This window comes from Benincasa hispida, chromosome 9 (assembly GCF_027475165.1).
Source record: "Benincasa hispida cultivar pf3 chromosome 9, pf3_genome.v1.1, whole genome shotgun sequence".
NCBI classification, from domain to species: domain Eukaryota; kingdom Viridiplantae; phylum Streptophyta; class Magnoliopsida; order Cucurbitales; family Cucurbitaceae; genus Benincasa; species Benincasa hispida.
This window is the reverse complement of record NC_143486.1, coordinates 66,564,921-66,584,506: the sequence shown is the minus strand read 5'-3', so window position 1 is coordinate 66,584,506 and position 19,586 is coordinate 66,564,921. Positions and strand designations below refer to the sequence as shown.

Here is a 19,586-nt window from a genome sequence, read left to right as displayed (position 1 = left end):
GCCATTCCGAATCAAGACAATCTTGCCTCACGGCGCAGTATTTAAGAAAATGTATTCATTCCCATTCAAAAAATAAAATAAAATAAATTAATAATAATAATAATAAGTTATGAAAAACTCCAATGTCAGTGCAAGGGAAAATTTCAAAACTGTTCCCAACCTGATAAGAGTTTAGTTGTGAAAGGAGCCTGCTCGTAGTTGGATGTTCGTATGACACCCGTAGGAGCAAGCCAAAATGAAGGTGGGTTTCCAAGAATTACGTAGTATAAACAAAAAGAGAAAAATAAAAGAATGCAAGGGACAACTCCTCTGATTATCATAAGTTAAAATTGAAACTGGCACACAACCATAGTTGGATGTTCGCATGACACCCGTGGGGACAAGCCAAAACGAAGAGTGTAACCATGACCAACTGTCTCTAAGTGAATAAATGATGCAAAGTTTTGCTCACCGCATATAGATACATCAATTTGTTTTGATAAAGAAGGGATAAACATTCTATTTTGAAAACTAGAAAAGTGTCTTTGAGCAGAATTTTGTTACATAGAAGAATAAAGTAGGGCTTGTTAAGAATTAGCAAGGATAGACGGAAAGTGCGATGTCAGATAATGTGCTTAAGTGTAATATTCAGAGCAACCAATCATCGCAGAAATATAGGATAGGAATGGAGCATGATTGCCTTGGTAGAAGATATGCTTGAGGACAGGCATATATCTAAATTTGGGGGTGTGATAACTTGTAGAAATACAAGTTATTTATGCCACCTTATCTAGATATTGCAGCCAAAAGTTAGTAATTATGCACCAATTGTATGAAAATTAGCCCAGTATTACAATAATTATAAATGTTTGCGATTACATCCACTAACACCAAAAATATGGAAGACAAGTCGAACTTTACTCTGTTTTGCAGGAGACCAAGTCACCGTTTGCGCTCCAGGCTCATGAGAGACTAATCAACGGATCTCTGTCACATTGCGCCCGTCAATCAACCATGAAGAGACGATTACCGCAGTGGTGGCACAATGCGACAGTCGGTCCAAAGCTATGCTTCAACCGCATGCGAAATAAAAACAAACACCACATGCGAACCTATGATCGAAAGATGCAGCTGAGCAATGCAAAAGCGGAGGATTGAGACACGTGTTTAATTAACGGTTGTGCAGAATTGATGGTCTGATTGCATAACAGAAGGAATAATATCCCTCCATCTTCGGAATTACCATAACAATCAAGTCGGGACCACAAGGCCGGAGTTAAAAATCTGCACCTATAAATACCCCATTGATTTCAGAGAAGAGGTATGCTACTTGATACGGGGCTAAGTGCTGCAGGATTGTAGAGAGAAAAGGCTGAGCTGAGTGCTTAAGAGAAGAAATCCGGGAAGAAAACGAGATAAGGCCAAGAGGTGAATCTCATATCCAACCGCCATACACCCAATCGAAGCTCTGTGCAAAGATCCCTGCTACCGGTGGAGCAAGCCTGAGAGGGAAGCTCTTCCTACCATCAAATCTATCCTATCCGGCAAGTAGATCTCCATCAAATCTGTGCCAAGACATTGGCACTTATTTGTATCTATTCTATCTCTCTTTCATTGTTTATTTCTTTTTTTTTTTTTTATCTCTTCATTCACACACCATGTATCAAACGTTTAGTAGAAATATTAAATGTTTCGATAGATTCCATTTACCATTTCTGTCTATTTTCGTTCACCCATCATTCACTTTCTTCATGATATCTTCTTAATCCCCTGATCAGTTATATGAATCACTAAGAACTTAATCTGTATTAAAGATATAAAATACATTTAGCTAAAGCATGCTAGACGACATCTTCATCTGTGAGAGCAGAAGTGAAGATGTCATTTTGATCTATCGAGAGAAGGTCAGAAGAATGCGTTAACTAAAGCGAGTAGTTCTTCTAGACATGGAAGCAACCTTGCATTCATTACATTAGTCTCTGTTTCACCACAGACATGTGAGAGCTCGGCTGATTACTGAGAGGTGTACGCCAAGAGAGCAGAACAGTGTTTGTACCTTCAATCCAATTAAGAACTTGCGTCGTTTGTATTATTTGTCTTTCTCTTTCTATTCTGTTCATAAGACTTGTCGCCGCATCCCACGTCTTTGCACAACTTTCACATCTAGCTTAGGTTTACTGTATTTTTATGTTTTATCGCATCTTTACTGCTTTCCTTTATTTTACTGCAATTTATATACTTGTACAAACTCATTTTTAAAAAATTGAAAACCTGGTCGCTTATACCATGAACGTACCATAATAACCTAAACTATTTCCCCGTGTTCGACCTCGGATCATACCGAGAAACTTGTGGTGGAATTACACTTGGTTCCATTGTAAGGAAACTTGTGACAACGCATGGCGTACTACATGAACATCCATAATTAACCATAACTAGAAGTAGTATCGCATCATTTTGAGCATTTTATATTAGACATCCAAATCCAGTTACTCCTTCGGTATTTATAGAGCTCAAGGTGAAGAACTTTTCTCTCTAATGATTGCAATGATGGGAGGTCATTAAATCTTCTGTCTGATACGCTGATTAACGGTCATCGAAAAGTTTAATGTACTTGCTACAGTTTATCGTTAACGGCTTGTCAACTAAATTCGGATTTGACCATCATCAGCTTTCCGTCCCATCATGATTTATTAAGCTTTCACCTTGATGCGTTGTCTTTATGCGGCCACCTTTTTTAGCAAATTCTCGCGAGCAGATACAATCGCATGGCTTTGCGGTCGCAATCTCTTAATGTGCGTGGTCGTCGAATTCCTTGGATCGCAATTTTCTTTGCGCCAACGCATTTTTCCTGCACAAAATAAGTAAATTAGTTGTTTTGATGCGATGGGCGCATGCGATCGCAATATTCTTAGTTTACAGCTTTTGGACATGATTTTGTATATTTTCACCGTTGCATTCCCTCATTGTTTTACTTATTTGTGCTGTAATAACGTGCATTTTTGCCTGTTATCAACTATTTACTGAACCTAATCAACTCTTATGTCTCCACATAAAGTTCAAGTACTCATGTAATAGTCATGGATCTTTTAGTTTATTAGATTTATTTCTAAACGAAATAAGTCATTTATATATTCAATAACAACTTTAACGATTTATAGAATGAGTTTATTGTTTACAAACCACGAGTTTTAGGACATAAAACCCAACATTTCCTTGTGGCAAAGGAAACACTTCAAAGGTCGCTTATCTTGCTGACTTTTCTGGTTTTTGTCAAATTTTTTCCTCTTTGAGAAATTCTTCCTCTCCACATAAGTTCTTAGACTCAATTTTCAACTCTAGTTCTTTGCATCTCATGGCATTAATGATTGAATCAGTTGATACACTATTTCTCCTATACTTAATAGTTGATTTAACTTCTTTGTAGGGGTCACAAATTGAATTTATCAAAATGGCAGCTTCACTTTTAGTCCCTAATTTCTCACCAGATTAGTTGAATGCATTTATAAGCTTTTTAAACTCATCTAAATTCTCATCTAGTGATTTATATGAATTCATTTTAAAAGAAAACAGTCTTTCACATATGTAAATTTTGTTGGGAAGATCTTTCTTGTCATATAGCAAATGTAGTTTCTTCCAAACTTCATGGGCTGGGGTTTGATCAATTACCTGACGAAGCACATTGTTTGAAATGTTCAAAATCAATACTGTGTAGGTTGTTTCTTCCATGGCTTGCTTCTTTTCATCTGTGATTGTTACAGGGAGTTCTTTTGGATCTTCAAGGACTTTTGCTGCCTTGTGAATCATTAGAATTGTCTTGATCTTCTTAGCTCACAGAGTAAAGTCCCCTGACCTTGTAAACTTATCAATTTCATATTTGGTTGAAGCCATTGATGACTCTCTGGATGTTTTTGACAGGTTCGTGGAGAATTTTGGATCTTTCTTGGCAGTTCTTGATTAAAACTTAGTCGTGGCTCTAATACCAGTTGTTAGTGGGCTTTATAACTGATGGGTGTAAGTTGTGATGCGATTATGGTGTGAGTTTACGGTTATGTGTTATGCGATGAACATGCAAGTTTTCCTAATAAGACCCAAGTATAAGCCTTATTAGGTTTCCTGTTAAGTCCAGGGTCGAACACAGGGACTACTAAGTAAATATGTGACAGTTACTTTGATTCTCTTAAGGTGGTGAAAACAAATGAGTCGGATGGTGTTTTGATTAAGAATTTTTCCTATGCGGTGGAGTTTGAATGCAGAGTTAATGAAATCGAGAGTTACAATGAGTATGCGACGAAGAGGTTGAGAAGGGGTTTAGCTAACACTTCCTAAGATTATGTACAGATCATGCGATCATGCTACACATAAATAACAACACGTCATCTCTCAATGCAGAATGCCATAATTCCTATTTCTAGGACACATGCGATGTATACGAAAAATTCGATAAGACTTATGTCTAAGCCTCTATTCTTGTCTATGCAATGATGAATGATGCACACATAAAACAAGGTGACCGCATACTATCATATCATATTTCTAGGGTGCATGCGATGTGTTAATAGCAATAGAACTTATGTCTAAGTTTCTATTTCTTGCTTATGCGGTTCTAATGTGACTCTCTCAAACCTAGATTCTAATATGAATCTCTTAAGTTTAGATTCTATCTTTAGACTACTCTCTCAAGTATCTCTAACGGGTGAATGATGCATACATAAGACAAGATGATCGCATAAAATGTAAATCTTAAGTCATGCTAGCTAAGTACTTCTCAACCCATTCAGAAATTTAGCCACTCATGCGAAGTGTGGAGAGATTGAACATAGATTGAAATGAGATTTCCATTTTCTACAAATAAAGTACTGAATACAAAATAACAAATGGAATTTAGAGATAAGAAGCCCGGTAAGCAATGTCTTGCTTCCCGTGGCCTTTTACATTGTTCTTTTCACTCCAACTCTATTCCAGATGTATATTCTTGCTCTCGCAAGTGTTGGCCCCTCTCTCCTTTATAACGCTTTTTGACAGTCTCTCGATCTATCCGGGACTGATCACTTGGCTTCCTCGTCTCCTTACTCGTCTCCGTCCTCTAAGTATAAGTATGAGTATGTATGCTATATATCTCCTTTTTCACTGGTGGCCTTCGGTATTTATAGAGCTCAAGGTGAAGCAACCTTTCTTTCTAATGATTGCAATGATGGGCGGTATTAATTCTCCTGCTCTGATGCGTCGATTAATGGTCACCGAAAGTTGAGTGTACTTGCTACAGTGTGGCTTTAATGGCTTGTCCACTAAATTTGGATTCGACCGTCATCAGCTTTTCGTCCCATCGTGATTTATTGTGTTGTCACCTTGATGCTCAGTCTTTATGCGGCCACCCTTTTAAGAAACTTCTCACGATCGTATACGATCGCATGACTTTGCAATCGCAATCTTACTTACGCCATCGTATTTTTCTTGCACAAAATAAATAAATTAACTACTTTTATGCGATGGACGCATGCGATCGTAATTCCTTTCAGTTTAGCGCTTTTGGACATGATATTGCTTATTTTACCATCACATTCTCTCATTGTTTTACTTATTTGAGCTGTAATGACTTGTATTTCTACCCGTTATCAATAACACAAAAGGCATAAGAGGCCTAAAGATGAAAATGATCTAAATGAAAAGCAGGTTAGTTGATGTGTAGGGATATTATTAAGCCACGTATTCTAAATGCAACAAGTGGAAGAAATTATTTTCAACTGAATTCTTTCTTTCATTTTGTAGAAACCACGAAAAATAAAAGAGCTCTTTCAACTCTCTCTCTCTCTCTCTCTTCTTTCCCCTCTATGTTTCTCTGATGAATTTCATGACTAAAATGAAGGTGAATCAAGCATGCAAAGAGAGATTTTGAGTAAGGGAAAGAAGAAGAATACTAAGATGTATAGTGGTTCGGTTAGGGCAACCTACATCCACTTTCGAAGCCTTCAGCCATCAACTTTATATCAAGATATGTCTCTCAATTCTTGTATAGAATAGTCACTCGCTTTTCCTCTCTTTACAGATCCTTTTATAGGTAAGGATTTACATCAAAGAGTTAGTTAATAGTAACTAGCCAATTTTATTTTCCTTATGTTACGGGTTTTAAAAGATCCAGCTAAGGAAAAGCAAAAATGTTTCACCGATTACAACATTTATGTTCTAACCTTTTCAGTATATTAAAACTCCATTAGTTTGCTAAATGGTCAACTTAACTTAACAGTTTTATCATAAGCTCAACAAAGGAAATGCACAAATCAAGAAAATATGATGAATTAACAATTGCTCAAACCATAAGATCTTTAGAGTATCCACATGAATGAATCCCCTAGGAAATTTAACTCATGATTAAGAAAAAAGAACGAAATTCATTAAATAAAAAATCATATAAAAAATCATGATTACAAGCTTAATCGGTTCAAAAGAATGGACAAGATAAAAAGAAATAAAAGAAAAGAAACTGGATGAATGCTGAAAAATACAAAAGGAAAGCTCCTTAGAATAATCTCCCACTCTCCGAAGTTCCTTAGGTCGAATTCTCCTTTCTCTAGAATTAATTCTCTCTCTACGCATGTTCTCGCGAGGTAAGGGGCCCTAATTCTAAAGTGCTTTAGAAGAACTTTTGTTCTCGAAGAGTTTCTGATATATGCGTGAAATCTCTTCTTGGAAGTGCTGAATTTTGAAGATGATCCACAAGTGAAGCCTCCACGCCTTTATATAAGCTATGTTGGTTGAAGAATGGTCGAATCCATTTTAGGAACGACTCCTAGTCAATTTTGGTGTTGAAGAATGATTGAGGATCAAACATATAGCAATTATGGATGACTGGGCATGATTCTGAATCTAGGGTTTTCATGTGAGCACATCACCTTTGGTAAATATGGGTGCATCGACAACAAATTCTACAAAACAGTTCAAATTCTCTGTAAAAGTCTAAATGAGTAAAAACTTACTTTAGATAGTTAAATGACCTTCACTTGACCAATTCATCCATTTCAGACGAAATAATGGGATAAATCACATGCAAATAACTATTTTTCCTTAGAAAAAGTATCAAAATATAACCCACAAACATGCATATTTCATGACATGTATCAAATAGAGACATCAAACGAAATTGTGAACCAAGTTTGAATATTCTTTCAAATATAAGTTTTGTTTCCTCTCAACTATTATTTTGTTGATTTTAAGTAATGTGTTAGAAGTTTGGAGAAAATTGTAATTTCTGTTCTATTTTTGTGAAGAAGAATTTCTGTTCTATTTTTGTGAAGAAGAATTTTACTATGATATTAATTTGTGAAGAAGAAAGGAAGAAAAAAGAGTTGTTCTACCTCTACTATTGTTGGTTGTGTTATTTTGCAGCACATTCAAGGTATATTCTTGGGAAGTTTCCCTTTCTTTAGTCAACATATGCAATTTCAAGGCCATCCTCATACTTTGAGTTGCATACTGAAAAAGGGGAAGTACTTTTATTTTATTTTTATTACAGTGCTTGTGACCAGCTTTGTGAAGGCAATTTATATACTTTTGATCAAAGGTATATGTTTTCTAACATATTATTATACGCAAATTTTGAGTCTGCAAAACTCCATCAAGAGAATACCAATTTCATATGCTTGTTTAAATCTTGAGACGAGTCTCAAAATACAATCATAGTATTATTAGAAAACTATTTTCTTATCCGTTACGCATTCTTCTGAATGTTAACTGTTGACTGTTGAAAACAAAATTTGGAGCTCCTCTCCTTCACAATGGGCGTCGGCTTCATAGTCGAACCACTTTAATCTTGGTGTCATCTTTTTCTTCCTTCTTCTCTAGTTTTATTGTTCAGAAACAAGCCCACACGTGTATTGCAAATTAGTAACAGATCACCATATCAATAATGGATACACTCATTCAACTTTGAAATATAAATTAATGAATTTGAAAGTTGAACGTTAAATTAAATGTCAATTTCAAGTTTCAAATTGATAAATTAAAGGGGCGTTTGTGGCCAGGGTTATCATCAAAATATAATAATCACCTCTCGCTACAATAAAAACTATTTCAAAACTTTCAATTAGCTACCATCAACACTATTTCAAAACTCTAATTTACTAACGTATTTACTATTTACTATAGCTTTTACTATTTTACAGTCATCATTTTTTTTTTTATTATTTTCTACCGTATTTACTATTTCCTTTCTCAAACTAAAATAATTTACACCTCAAACACATACTATTATAACCCAAACTAAATTAATTTACACCCCAAACACAAACTATCATAATCCAACTATAATAACTTAGGACTATAATAATTAACTCATTACTCCAAATGCCTCCTAAAAATTTAAGATTAAAATTGATACAATCTCTCAAGTTTAGAGTTATAAAATAATTGTCACGTACTAAATTATAATGGCTAAAACTATTACATCTATATAACATATTATATAGTATAATGATGGTAAGTGAGATCTCCTCATGAGTCATGTGCATGTATATAATAAATGAAATTAAGATATAATGTGACAGCTGTGAGGTTGACCTTCTGAATCGTAATTCAATGAGTTGCTTTAATTTTTCAAAAAACTTTAATTTCTTACATCTTGTTAATTAGAAGTGGGAGAAGTCTTTAGAGGCAGCGAGAATGGGAGAAATTAAAGAAAGAAAAGAGGAGCGAACGCTGTCGTTTAAAGCGAAAGGAAGTAGTGGTGGGAACGACTGGGACGACGGAGTTTATTGTAACATAAAAACGCTGGAAATTCAATTCGGAGGAAGGTGTATCGATGCCATTCGATTTGAATATGAAGGCAAAGATGGCAACACAATTACGCCTAAAAAACATGGTGGAAATGAAGGCAAACAAATCATTCAGGTAATTTAACTTTGAGTATCAACCATTCCAAATGAAGTATGACCAAAATTTAGGACTTGTTTGGTAGATGATTTGAATTCTGTTTTATATTTTCGAATTTACTATGTTCGTAAATATGTGTTTGGCAGATAATCTAGATTTTATTTTTGAAAATTGTTTTTGGATTTTCTGTGATCGAATCAGTGCAAATTCTGAAAATGACGTTTTTATGTTTTCATTGTATACATGCTTTGAATTTTAAATTTTAAAATGTAGAATTATATTAGGTAAAAACATTTAGACTCCGTTTGATAACTTTTGCATCCAACAAAGTAAATAAAACTGAGTTTCTGTTTCTGTACATTTATTATTGTGAAGAATGAAGAATACAACCAAGAATATAGCCTACATGAATACAAGTAGTGAAAATACAACAATGCCCTTATACACCTCAATTGTAACCATTTGGTTTTTTCTTGTTGTTTTTGAAAAATAAACTTATTTTATCTAGATTTCATAAAATAATTTATGATCTTTCTTAAATATAATGGTTGAATTCTTAGCAAATTTTCAAAAACAAAAACAAAGACAACTTTTTGAAAATTACTTTTCTTTAGTTCTCAAAACTTGGCTTTGTTTTTTTAAACCATAAGTGAAACGTATATATAACAAAGGAAGAAATTTGGAGGTAGGAATAGTGTGTATAGACTTAATTTTCAAAAACAAAAACAAAAAATAAAATTATTACTAAATGGGGTCTTAGAAATACAATTTGTCATGTTATAAACTCAATTAATTTCTTAAAGTATATAGTGTATATAGTATGTATTATATAATTTAGAAATTATGTTTGTTTTTTATTTTCCTAAGTAAACATTTACATTGGCGACCTAATTTCGAAAATAAAAATAGAAATTTCAAAATTCTGCTTTCAGTTTGAAAACAACCATAAAAATTACAAGTTGATTGAAAAAAGAACTTAAAAGTAGAAATAAAGTTTATAAGTTGATCTTGATAATCTAATTAAGTAAACACGTTTATTTAAAAGTTTAGAACATGAGAATAACTCAACTAACATGAATTTGTCAACTTTAAGATATGATATTTGATCCTCTATCCTACATAACTTATAATTTAATGGAGAAAAAACAAAAAATGCAGATTTGTTTGAATTGTCCAAGTGAGTATCTTATATCAGTTCATGGGTACCATGGCAACATATACGATCGAATTGGGAATCCAACGAACGTGATTCGATCACTGAGTTTTGAAACCAATGAACGAAGTTTGGGTCCGTTTGGGATTGAAGAGGGAATCAAGTTTTCGTTCCCAACTACTGGACTCATCAAGATTGTTGGGTTCCATGGAAGGTCTGGTTGGTTCCTCGATGCAATTGGATTCCACTTCCTTCCCATCTCCATTTCAAAATGAATATATATACACTTTATTAAATAAATATACCATTGCTCCCTAATATTTTTGTTAGAATAAATGGTATCTAACTCTTTGTTTAAGTTTATTGCACTCTTTTAATTTCATGAGTTATAGTTTTTCATTAATATATGCATCTTTTCATAAATAACCAACTTATAGAAAAGATGCGATTAATTGAATGATCACGAATTAGTATATAAATATATGCCTTTTCTTCAAATTATTTTTTCTATTTCTAAAATTTGTTGAAATTTAGTATGCTCCACAAACTAAATCAAAGTTCGTTGATCTTGTGGATGTAGTATTGTTTCCATAAGTAAGGTAATTTTTTCCATTTTGAAAGACAATTACTCTTTAAACTTCGACACTAAAATGAATCAATTTGGGTTCAAAGTTATGATCTAAGAGTTTCAATTTAATTTTTTAGATTGGGTGCATTAAAAGTCAAGATGCTTCAAAATTTTGCTCAATTTGTACCAAAAAAAAAAAAAGTATCATGTTTCTCTCCTCTTCTTCCAAATCAAAAGTGGTAAAAGCAAAAGAGCAATAAGATGACGTTATCATTTAAAACAAAGGGAAGATGTAATGACAATGTTGTTTAGGACGATGGTCTACATGTTCTAACACATATAAACACCTTTTATATCTTAGAGATTTAATATTCAAACTCATAGTCATAACACAATATTCGAGATCCAAATAGGTCATTATGTATTATTAGAATTTCGGAGGAGGAATTATGTTTTTTAAAGGATGAATTTTAAAAAAAAAAAAAAGATTATTTAGGAATTTTTTGGTAGAGAATCTGAAAAAAGAAATTTGTAAACAAGGGATTAGATGAAAACATAGTTGTATTTTATGTTTTCATATATGTGTTTGGTAGCAAGATTCAAAATTTGATTTCTAATTTAGAAAATTATAAACTAGTTATAATTACCCACTAAATATTACTTGACAATAAACTATTATTAATTTATTTATGAACATGGTTTTATGTTAAAAAAAATTGTATAATTATTATTTTGTAATATTATATAATTTATAGGAAAAATTAAAATTTTTGTCCCAGTAGTTTGGAAGAAGTTAAAATTTAAGTATTACAGTTTATAATTAGAATATACTATATATGGTTTGATAAAAGTTTCATCAATAGTCCCTATCGACATATGGTACGAACTATTTAAGCAGGGACATATATGAAAGTATTATTAAATCATAGAAACTAAATTTTAAATTTTAAAACCATATGGACTAACTTTCAATTTTATCAAAACTACAGGGACCAAATTTGGAATTTAACCTAATTTATAATATACTACATAATACTTATTTTAATTTTTAACAGATTGAATTAGGTATTTCTAAATATTTTTATTTTTATTTAATATAATTCTACATTTTAAATTTTAAATTCGGGATATAATAAAAACATAAAAATGTTATTTTCAAAATTTACACTGTTTGATCATAGAATCCGAAAAAAAAAATTCAGAAACAGAATTCGAATTGTGTCAAACACATATAATTCGGATTACAAACCAAACCGACCCTTACTTACCTTACTTAACTGAAATTTATCTTGAAATTTCTACCAACTAAATTATCTTTGTGTTTAACGGTCAGAGTATAATTGAAAAATATTAAAACAGGTTAGCCTAAATTGAAGAAGAAAAAAAAAAAAAAAAAACCACCACCAGAACAGTAGGAACCAAAATATGTATTTAACTTTTTCACATATATATAATTTAACCTTCTAATAGCTTTCATAGTTCATGCCCATGGCTGTCTGAGTGTTCTCACCTGTGTGTGTGTGTATATTTATTTTTTAATATAAAATAATCTAGCATTCACATTGAGATAAGACCCCTCCTCCATCATCAATCATTGGGGAAAAAACTAATGAATTATATGCATAGATTAATATAATGAGACAGCTGTAGCCTTGACTTTGCAATAAATAAGGAAAATATAGCCTTGATTTTCCTTAGTTTAATAATAGTATGAATTGAGAAGAAAAGGATTGATGGAGAGATCATGTTGCGGGTTGAAAATAAAATAATTAAACAATGCTTTGTTTTACAATTATAAGAGCATTTGAATTGAACCATTTGATTAGTGAAGGCGAGAGGAGTTCGAGGCAGAGGGATCAGAGATGGAGAAATTGAAGCTTTTGGAGCAGCCACACTCACACCCATTGACGTACATAGAAGAAAGAACAGACAGCCGAGAAGAAATGTTTTGCTGTGTTTGCAAAAAAGCATTGTATCCCCCAGCTTTCGTTTGCTCCCACTGCAAATTCTACATTCATCAATCCTGCATCCACCTCCCTCCTCAAATTCGCTCCCGCTTCCATCCCCAACATTCTCTTTCCCTCACCGAAACCAACTCCGACCATTGCTATTGTTGCTGGCAGATGCCCCGTGATTGCTTCTACACCTGCTCCCAGACCTATTGCAGATTCATCATTGATATCAAATGCATTCTCACTATCGCTAGAAGTCCTGGCTTGAACTCGATAGGCAAACATTTCAGCCATTCACATCCTTTGATCCTCGAGAAGGAGCTCGCTACAAGGAAGCTGGTTGTTTGCCATCTTTGTGGAATGTTGCTTGTTTCTGGTCCTGCTTACTTTTGCTCTAAATGTAATATCCGTTTTCATAAAGGTTGCGCCGAGCTGCCGCAAGAGATATTGCAACCTAACCAACACCATCACCCGCTCTTCCTTTTTCCCCATGCCAAGCCTCATTCTTTCTGCAATAGCTGCAAAAATCAATGCTCAGAGTTTGTTTATAGTTGTGTTCACTGCAATTTCCATCTCCATGTAACGTGTCGAGTATCTTCAAATCACAAACACAACTTCACCAGACTGCGGACTATAATTAGCTTTAAATGCCTGTTATGTGGTTCGTGGGGACATGATTTTCCATTGTTTTGTAGTATCTGCCATCTTTTGGCTCATGAGAAATGTGCAGCATTGCCACCATCCCTCTTGGTTATTGGACACGACTGTCCTCTCAATTTCACATACTCTCACCCATTTGAAGATAAGGACAAGTTAGCTTGCGACATCTGCAGAAAGAAGGTTGAACCAGAGTTCGCAGCATATAGTTGTTCCAAATGCAGCTACATCGTTCATTTAAATTGTGCTGCAGAAAAGTACTTGCAGGGACTACAACAACATGATGGACGTTTATATATAAGCAGCAGAAGCAAACTAAAAACTTCATTTCAAACCTACATCAATCCGTTAAAAGATGAAGATGCCACATCCAAAAGTTCTTCAAACAAAACGCTTGAAGTTGAGATTTTGCATTCAAATTGTGAACAGGAATTAATCCTCTACAAAGAAGAGGGTAACAATGATAAACAGTGTTATGGATGTATGCAATGCTACTCGGTCACAATACCATCTTACTCTTATAGTTGTGTTAAGTGTGGTTTCTTTCTCCATAAAGACTGTGCTGATTTGCTAATTACAAGGAAGCACCCACTACATAAACATCCTTTAACACTTATCACAACCCAAGATGTGGCATTTCAGTGCCATGCTTGTCTACAGTTCTGCCATGGCTATGCCTACCACTGTGAAGAGTGTCTGTATACGCTCGACCTTCGTTGTGTTCTGCTCAAAACCAAGAAACTCAAGCATCCAAGCCACCGGCACTTACTGTCTCTTGCTCAGAACCACGATGATCAACAATGTAGGGGCTGTGGCCAGACCAACAAGACAGTGTTCGAATGTGACGATGGCTGCAAGGACTTCTCTTTAGATTTCAGATGTGCAACTCTACCCCAGAAAGCAAGATGCAAATTCGATGGTAGTTTGTTGGATCTGACTTTCTCTGTGGAAGATGAAACAGGTGAATATTACTGTGATGTATGCGAAGAAGAGAGGAACCCATCCGTTTGTTTTTATTACTGCAAGACATGTCGTTTAGCTGCCCACCCTGAGTGCATTCTTGGGGAATATCCATGGCTTAAGTATGGATCATATGAAACTCACAAGCATCCGTTGGCTCTTGTGACCGAGGGGAAGATGAATTACTCTGATTGTGATCACTGTGGGAAACCTTGTGCTGGCAACTTGGCCTATGAATGTCGTCGCTGCAAGTTCAATGTCCACGCTATTGGGCACTGTTACCACGAGCAGATACTCAAAGGCAAACTAAGTTTCAAGATCAAGTGACAAATTTTATGCTTTCCTTTGTAGTTGAGTAACCATAATCTCTAATGGTTGGCATGTAGATGTAGTGACAATCTCAAATACCATAAAGAAATTTGATCAAATACCCAGATTACCAAGAACTTAGTTTAAATGGATATATACATCAGAATCCCAAAAAAGACGAATTAAAAGAAAATAATAATAGAACCCCTGAAAAGTCAAAATCTCCATGGGTCTAGAGATATCTCAATGGAAGTGGGTCTTATTTTGATGAGCTATCAATCTCATCTCCAACCATTCAAAACTAAAATTTCTACCCACCACGGCACCGTACATCACAATCAATCCAATTTATTAATCCTAAAAAATCTCTCCTCTCAGTCTCAACCTTATGCTTTCTTATCCTTCTCACAATCGCAGTATTTTGCAGTGGCTAGTCTACAGAGAATGGTAAATATATATTAGCTCTTACCTGCAACTTGAAAATGAAGATAACGATTCGATCTCCACAGTCTCTGATTCAGCGATTCGTTTGTGCAGGAAGATGAGGTGGTGGTGAAGATTGGGATTCAAGGGTGCGAAGAGGTCGCCCGTCGTTGGGATGACGGAGCTCATTCCACCGTCAGACAGATTGTGATTAATCATGAAAAGTGTATCTACTCGGTGAACATCGAGTATGACAACAATGGGGAATCAATTTGGAAGCCCAAGCATGGGGGAAACAAGGGTTCTACTTCCAAGGTCGCACCAAACCCTAAATTGAATCTCCACTTCAAATATCTGTTCATTTTATTTGAATCGAGTGACAATTGCAGGTTGTTTTAGAATATCCAAACGAGTACCTGATCTCAATCCATGGCTACTACAGCGACATAGGGAAGATAATGGAGAAGAGAGCTGCAACTCCAACCACAGTGATTCGATCGCTAACTCTGGAAAGTAATACAAAAACTTACGGACCATTTGGGATGGAAGAAGGAACCAAATTTTCATTCCCAATCATGGAGGCAAAGATCGTTGGATTCCATGGCAGTTCTGGTTGGTTTCTCGATGCAATTGGGATCTACGTACAACCAATCTCTCAGTCGCTGCAAGCTCAACATAAATCTGAAGTTGAAGTTGAAACTGAGATTGAGCAATTTAGTTTGGGAGAATATGGTGGTGAAGGTGGGGAACCATGGAGTGAGTGTTTTCAAGCAATCAAACAGTTGGTGATTCATAATGATGAACATTGGATTATTTCTATCCAAATGGAATATTTGGATGAGAATGGAAACTTTGTTTGGTCTCACAAGCATGGTGGAGAGGGTGGTTCTGCATCCCAGGTTAATTACCCTAAACTCCTTCCTTGATTATTTTTATTATTATTATTATTGAATAATCATCGCTCTTTTTAGACTTTAGAAAGTCAATCTAAATAGACATTTAATCTTCTCTAATAATGTTAATAAAACTAAAATTAGGGTCCATCGGATGGATGACCCAAAAATTAAGCAAAAAATGTGAAATGACTCGCTTTTTGAAAAAATGTCAAATGATCCTTTGTTGACGTCAAATTCAGGTGAAATTACCAAAATATACTTGTGTGCACGCGAAGAAGTGCTCTCGCTCTCCCTTGTCTCGCTCTCTCTTCTTTTTTCACTCACAAATCACTATGTCTATCGCTCTTGCTTGTCTCGCTCTCCCTTCTTTTTTTCACTAACAAATAAGCTCGTCTAGCTCTCTCTTCGTTTCCTCACTCACAAAATCACTCATCTCTCTTGTCTCTTACTCATTGAAGCTGGTCGCATTGAAACTGCTCGCATTGACTCGTCGTGTCGGAGAATTAAGAAGAAGAAGATGTATAGAGGAGAAGAAGTCGGAGAAGAAGATGACCTAAAGAGGAAGATTTCACGCATCAGAGAAGAAGAGGAAAAAGAAAAAATGACAATACCATAACTTCACATGGTCATGACATCAGTAAAGGGACGTTTGATATTTTTTAAAAAAACTAGATCATTTACCATTTTAGACCTTTAAAATGGACCTTTTAGACAATTATCTCACAAAAATTATTGCAGGTTATTCTTGAATTTCCAAATGAGAATCTAGTTTCAGTTCATGGCCACTATAAGTGTGAACTAGGTACCATCATGATCCGATCCTTGACTTTTGAAACCAATAAAACTAATTATGGACCATTTGGGAATGAAGATGGAACCAAGTTTTCCTTCCCAACTATTGGGTTGAAGATTGTTGGCATCCATGGAAGATCCTCAACTTCACATCTAAATGCCATTGGACTTCTTGTGAAATTAATTCAACATTATTAGGACCTATGCATATGCTGCTAAATCATCCCAGTGCTTAATGTTTTCCCTACTTCAAATTCAAATTATGGCTAAATTTGACCATTTTAATATAGTTCAACGAGTTAAAGTATATATATTCAATTAAGGAGATTGAGGATTTGAATGTCCTTAATTTACTAGTTAAATTTAAAAAGAAAGAAAATAATGGTTGTATTCATCCCATTTGGACGCTCTTATGGGCTCATTTATATTGCTTAGTTGATTGAGTTGGGATATTTTTCAACATAGTAAGTGTGAATAACAAAACAAAGAACTTCATATAAGGAGTGTTTTCTTTAGTTTTTAAAATGGTTCTTGGGTTTTTGAAATTAAGTCTATTTTCTCTAAAAATTTTATAATGATTAACATTTTTTATAATAGTTGAATCTTTGGTCAAATTTTAAAAATAAAATAAGTTATTTAAAACGATTGTTTTAGGTTCTGTTTTATAATCATTTAATTTTTTGTTTTTGTTTTTGAAAATTAGACTTATTTCATCCATATTTCTTACAATGATTTGCATCTTTTTTAAGCACAATAGTTAAATTTTTAGCCAAATTCAAAAAGCAAAAATAACTTTTTGAAAGCTACTTTTTTTTAGTTCTCAAAATTTGGCTTGGTTTTTTAAACAATTGGTAAAAACTAGATAACAAAGGAAGAAATTTGAAGGTGGAAGTAGTGTCCATAAACTTAATTTTCAAAAACAAAATGGTTACCATACGGGTCTTAGTTTTCAAATTTTGGTTTATATTTTTAAAATATTGGTAAAAAGTAGATAACAAAATAAGAAATTTAAGGGTGGTAAGGAGATTTATAGGCTTAATTTAGAAAATTAAAAACTAAAAATCAAATGGTTACCAAATGATAATTAAAAAAAATTTTACAAACTCATTTTTGTTTTTGGGAATTTGACTATAAATTCAAGTGTTCAATAAAAAAAATGAAAACCATGATAAAAAAAAAAATTACCAGTAATGGAAAGAAAGTTGTCAAGACTTTTATCAATCAAATAAGATTTATATTCACGATCTAGTACTTCAACTAATAAGTAGTATCAGTAGCAAGACCGGGTCGAACCACAGGAATCCTAAGATAAAACTTCTCTAAGCTAAATCGGTTTTTGGGGGTTGAGATTAAGTTGACAGGAAAACTAAATTGCAAGAATTTAAAGTGCATAAAGTAAGATAGATTGAAAAAAGGATACACGAGATTACCTTTGCTAATTAAGAGATTGTTGGGCTATCTATGGATTAATTCATTGATTTATCATGCACGATTCATGGGTTAACTGCTTATCAAGCCAAATTGAATGTCTGAAAAAGTCGAACAAACTCCCTAGAGAAAACCAACACGAATGTGAATTCCTGAATTAGCTTACTATCACACCCCCTCTCAGATTACCCTCTTAATCTGAAAAAGAGTGTGATGACAACAGCTACCAACCCTTTATGTGGCATTTACTGCCTAGCTGACCAGTTTAGGAACCCTGAACAACGTAAATAACATTCAAGAACTAACAAAACTTCGAACATTAAGACAACCTTAGGGTATCATACATAGCAACTTATAATATGTACATATAGTAGCAAAATTTCATACACTCAGAACTATTCCCTAGTATGCAACACCTGTGTACAAATATTCAGAGTAACCGCCTAAGTTTCCTTCAACTAACCTTTAGGGAGATGACCGCTACTTGGAAAGGAAAAACATTTAAAAACGGGTGAGCTACTAGCCTAGTGAGTGACTTAATTAAAGTATAAATCTCATGCTTAAACTTGAAACTGGTAACTGGCCAAGCAAACATGTATGAATAACTTAAAAACATAACATTTTTTTAAAACATAGCTAATTTGATCCTCAATTGAGAGAGAGAACCTTTTTGTTTAATTCCCAACCGTGAACCTAGCTTTACAGAAAACCTTTTAAAGATATCATATCTGATAACATATTTTAACAAATCCTTGGTTGAGAGAGAGGCTCTTTTATTCAATTCCCAAGCATAACTGATGACGGGCAGAAATGCACGTCATTATAAGCCTTTTATTTAGAATTATGAGGGCTGTTAAGTACAAGATGCGACGATTATATTAAGAATTCATGAGAAAACGAGCTTGCGTCAACCGACATTAAGAATCTCGGCTAACCCACTTTTATGCATTCTTATGCGTTCAATTGTCTATCTTTGTAGCTAATGCAGGAAGCAGTCGCAAATGCGGAAGCCAGGCTATCGCAAAGACAACTGCATGCGGGGAATCTCTCCATCGCAGAGGCGAACATATACGTTCAACGCATAGATGTTGCGGCCATTAACCGCATGCGTCCATCGCATCGAAGTTGCAACTGTCAAGCGAATGCGGTCATCGCAGAGAGATTGCGACTAACCATACTAGTGGGATGATCGCAAGGGTGGTGGAAGGCATTGATACTCTAGAAACCAATCATGAACGCATACCTCGGGAGTTTCAAAAGATGATGTTGACATTTCACCTACCACGCCGTTAGCAGCAGAGATTCCGAAAAGGACCATCGCGCCGCGAAGTGTTAGATTCAGAGCAAGTTCATAAATGTTGTCGGCGATCAAGCTTTATAAATAGAAGCAGTAGAGAAAAATTTCAAATCATCCAAGTTTCTACCTTCAGGTGGAACCTTGTGATCCAGACCAAAGCGTGAGAAGATAGTCTTGAGAGTTCTTCACCCCTTCAATCATTCCGAGTGATGACTAGAGCCTTCGCCAGAGTTAGAGCTCGAGAGAGTCTACTCCACCGCCCATCCATGGCACCACCGGCAGCCTTGACACACATCTGCTGGAAACA

General features: G+C 34.6%; 2 protein-coding genes across 2 annotated transcripts; both read left to right on the top strand.

Moving 5' to 3' along the window:
• The first annotated feature begins 8,601 nt into the window (after positions 1–8,601).
• On the top strand, positions 8,602–16,861 carry LOC120086194 (jacalin-related lectin 3-like). The gene is made up of 6 exons (XM_039042723.2): positions 8,602–8,862; positions 10,003–10,268; positions 14,680–14,890; positions 14,981–15,181; positions 15,256–15,765; positions 16,501–16,861. Exons 1-6 carry the CDS (start codon positions 8,635–8,637, stop codon positions 16,750–16,752), a joined length of 1,668 nt encoding a protein of 555 aa, XP_038898651.2. The 5' UTR covers positions 8,602–8,634; the 3' UTR covers positions 16,753–16,861.
• On the top strand, positions 12,165–14,559 carry LOC120086189 (uncharacterized). Its single transcript, XM_039042717.2, has one exon. It carries the CDS (start codon positions 12,428–12,430, stop codon positions 14,459–14,461), a length of 2,034 nt encoding a protein of 677 aa, XP_038898645.1. The 5' UTR covers positions 12,165–12,427; the 3' UTR covers positions 14,462–14,559.
• Positions 16,862–19,586: the final 2,725 nt, after the last annotated feature.

What these genes read in the sequence shown, in the direction of transcription:
- LOC120086194 (XM_039042723.2), top strand. Translation starts at nt 8,635, where the DNA reads ATGGGAGAAATTAAAGAAAGAAAAGAGGAGCGAACGCTGTCGTTTAAA. An exon ending in TGGCTAGTCTACAGAGAATG is followed by an intron (nt 14,891 to 14,980) that starts GTAAATATATAT and finishes TCGTTTGTGCAG; the next exon opens with GAAGATGAGGTGGTGGTGAA. An exon ending in AGGGTGGTTCTGCATCCCAG is followed by an intron (nt 15,766 to 16,500) that starts GTTAATTACCCT and finishes AAATTATTGCAG; the next exon opens with GTTATTCTTGAATTTCCAAA.
- LOC120086189 (XM_039042717.2), top strand. Translation starts at nt 12,428, where the DNA reads ATGGAGAAATTGAAGCTTTTGGAGCAGCCACACTCACACCCATTGACG.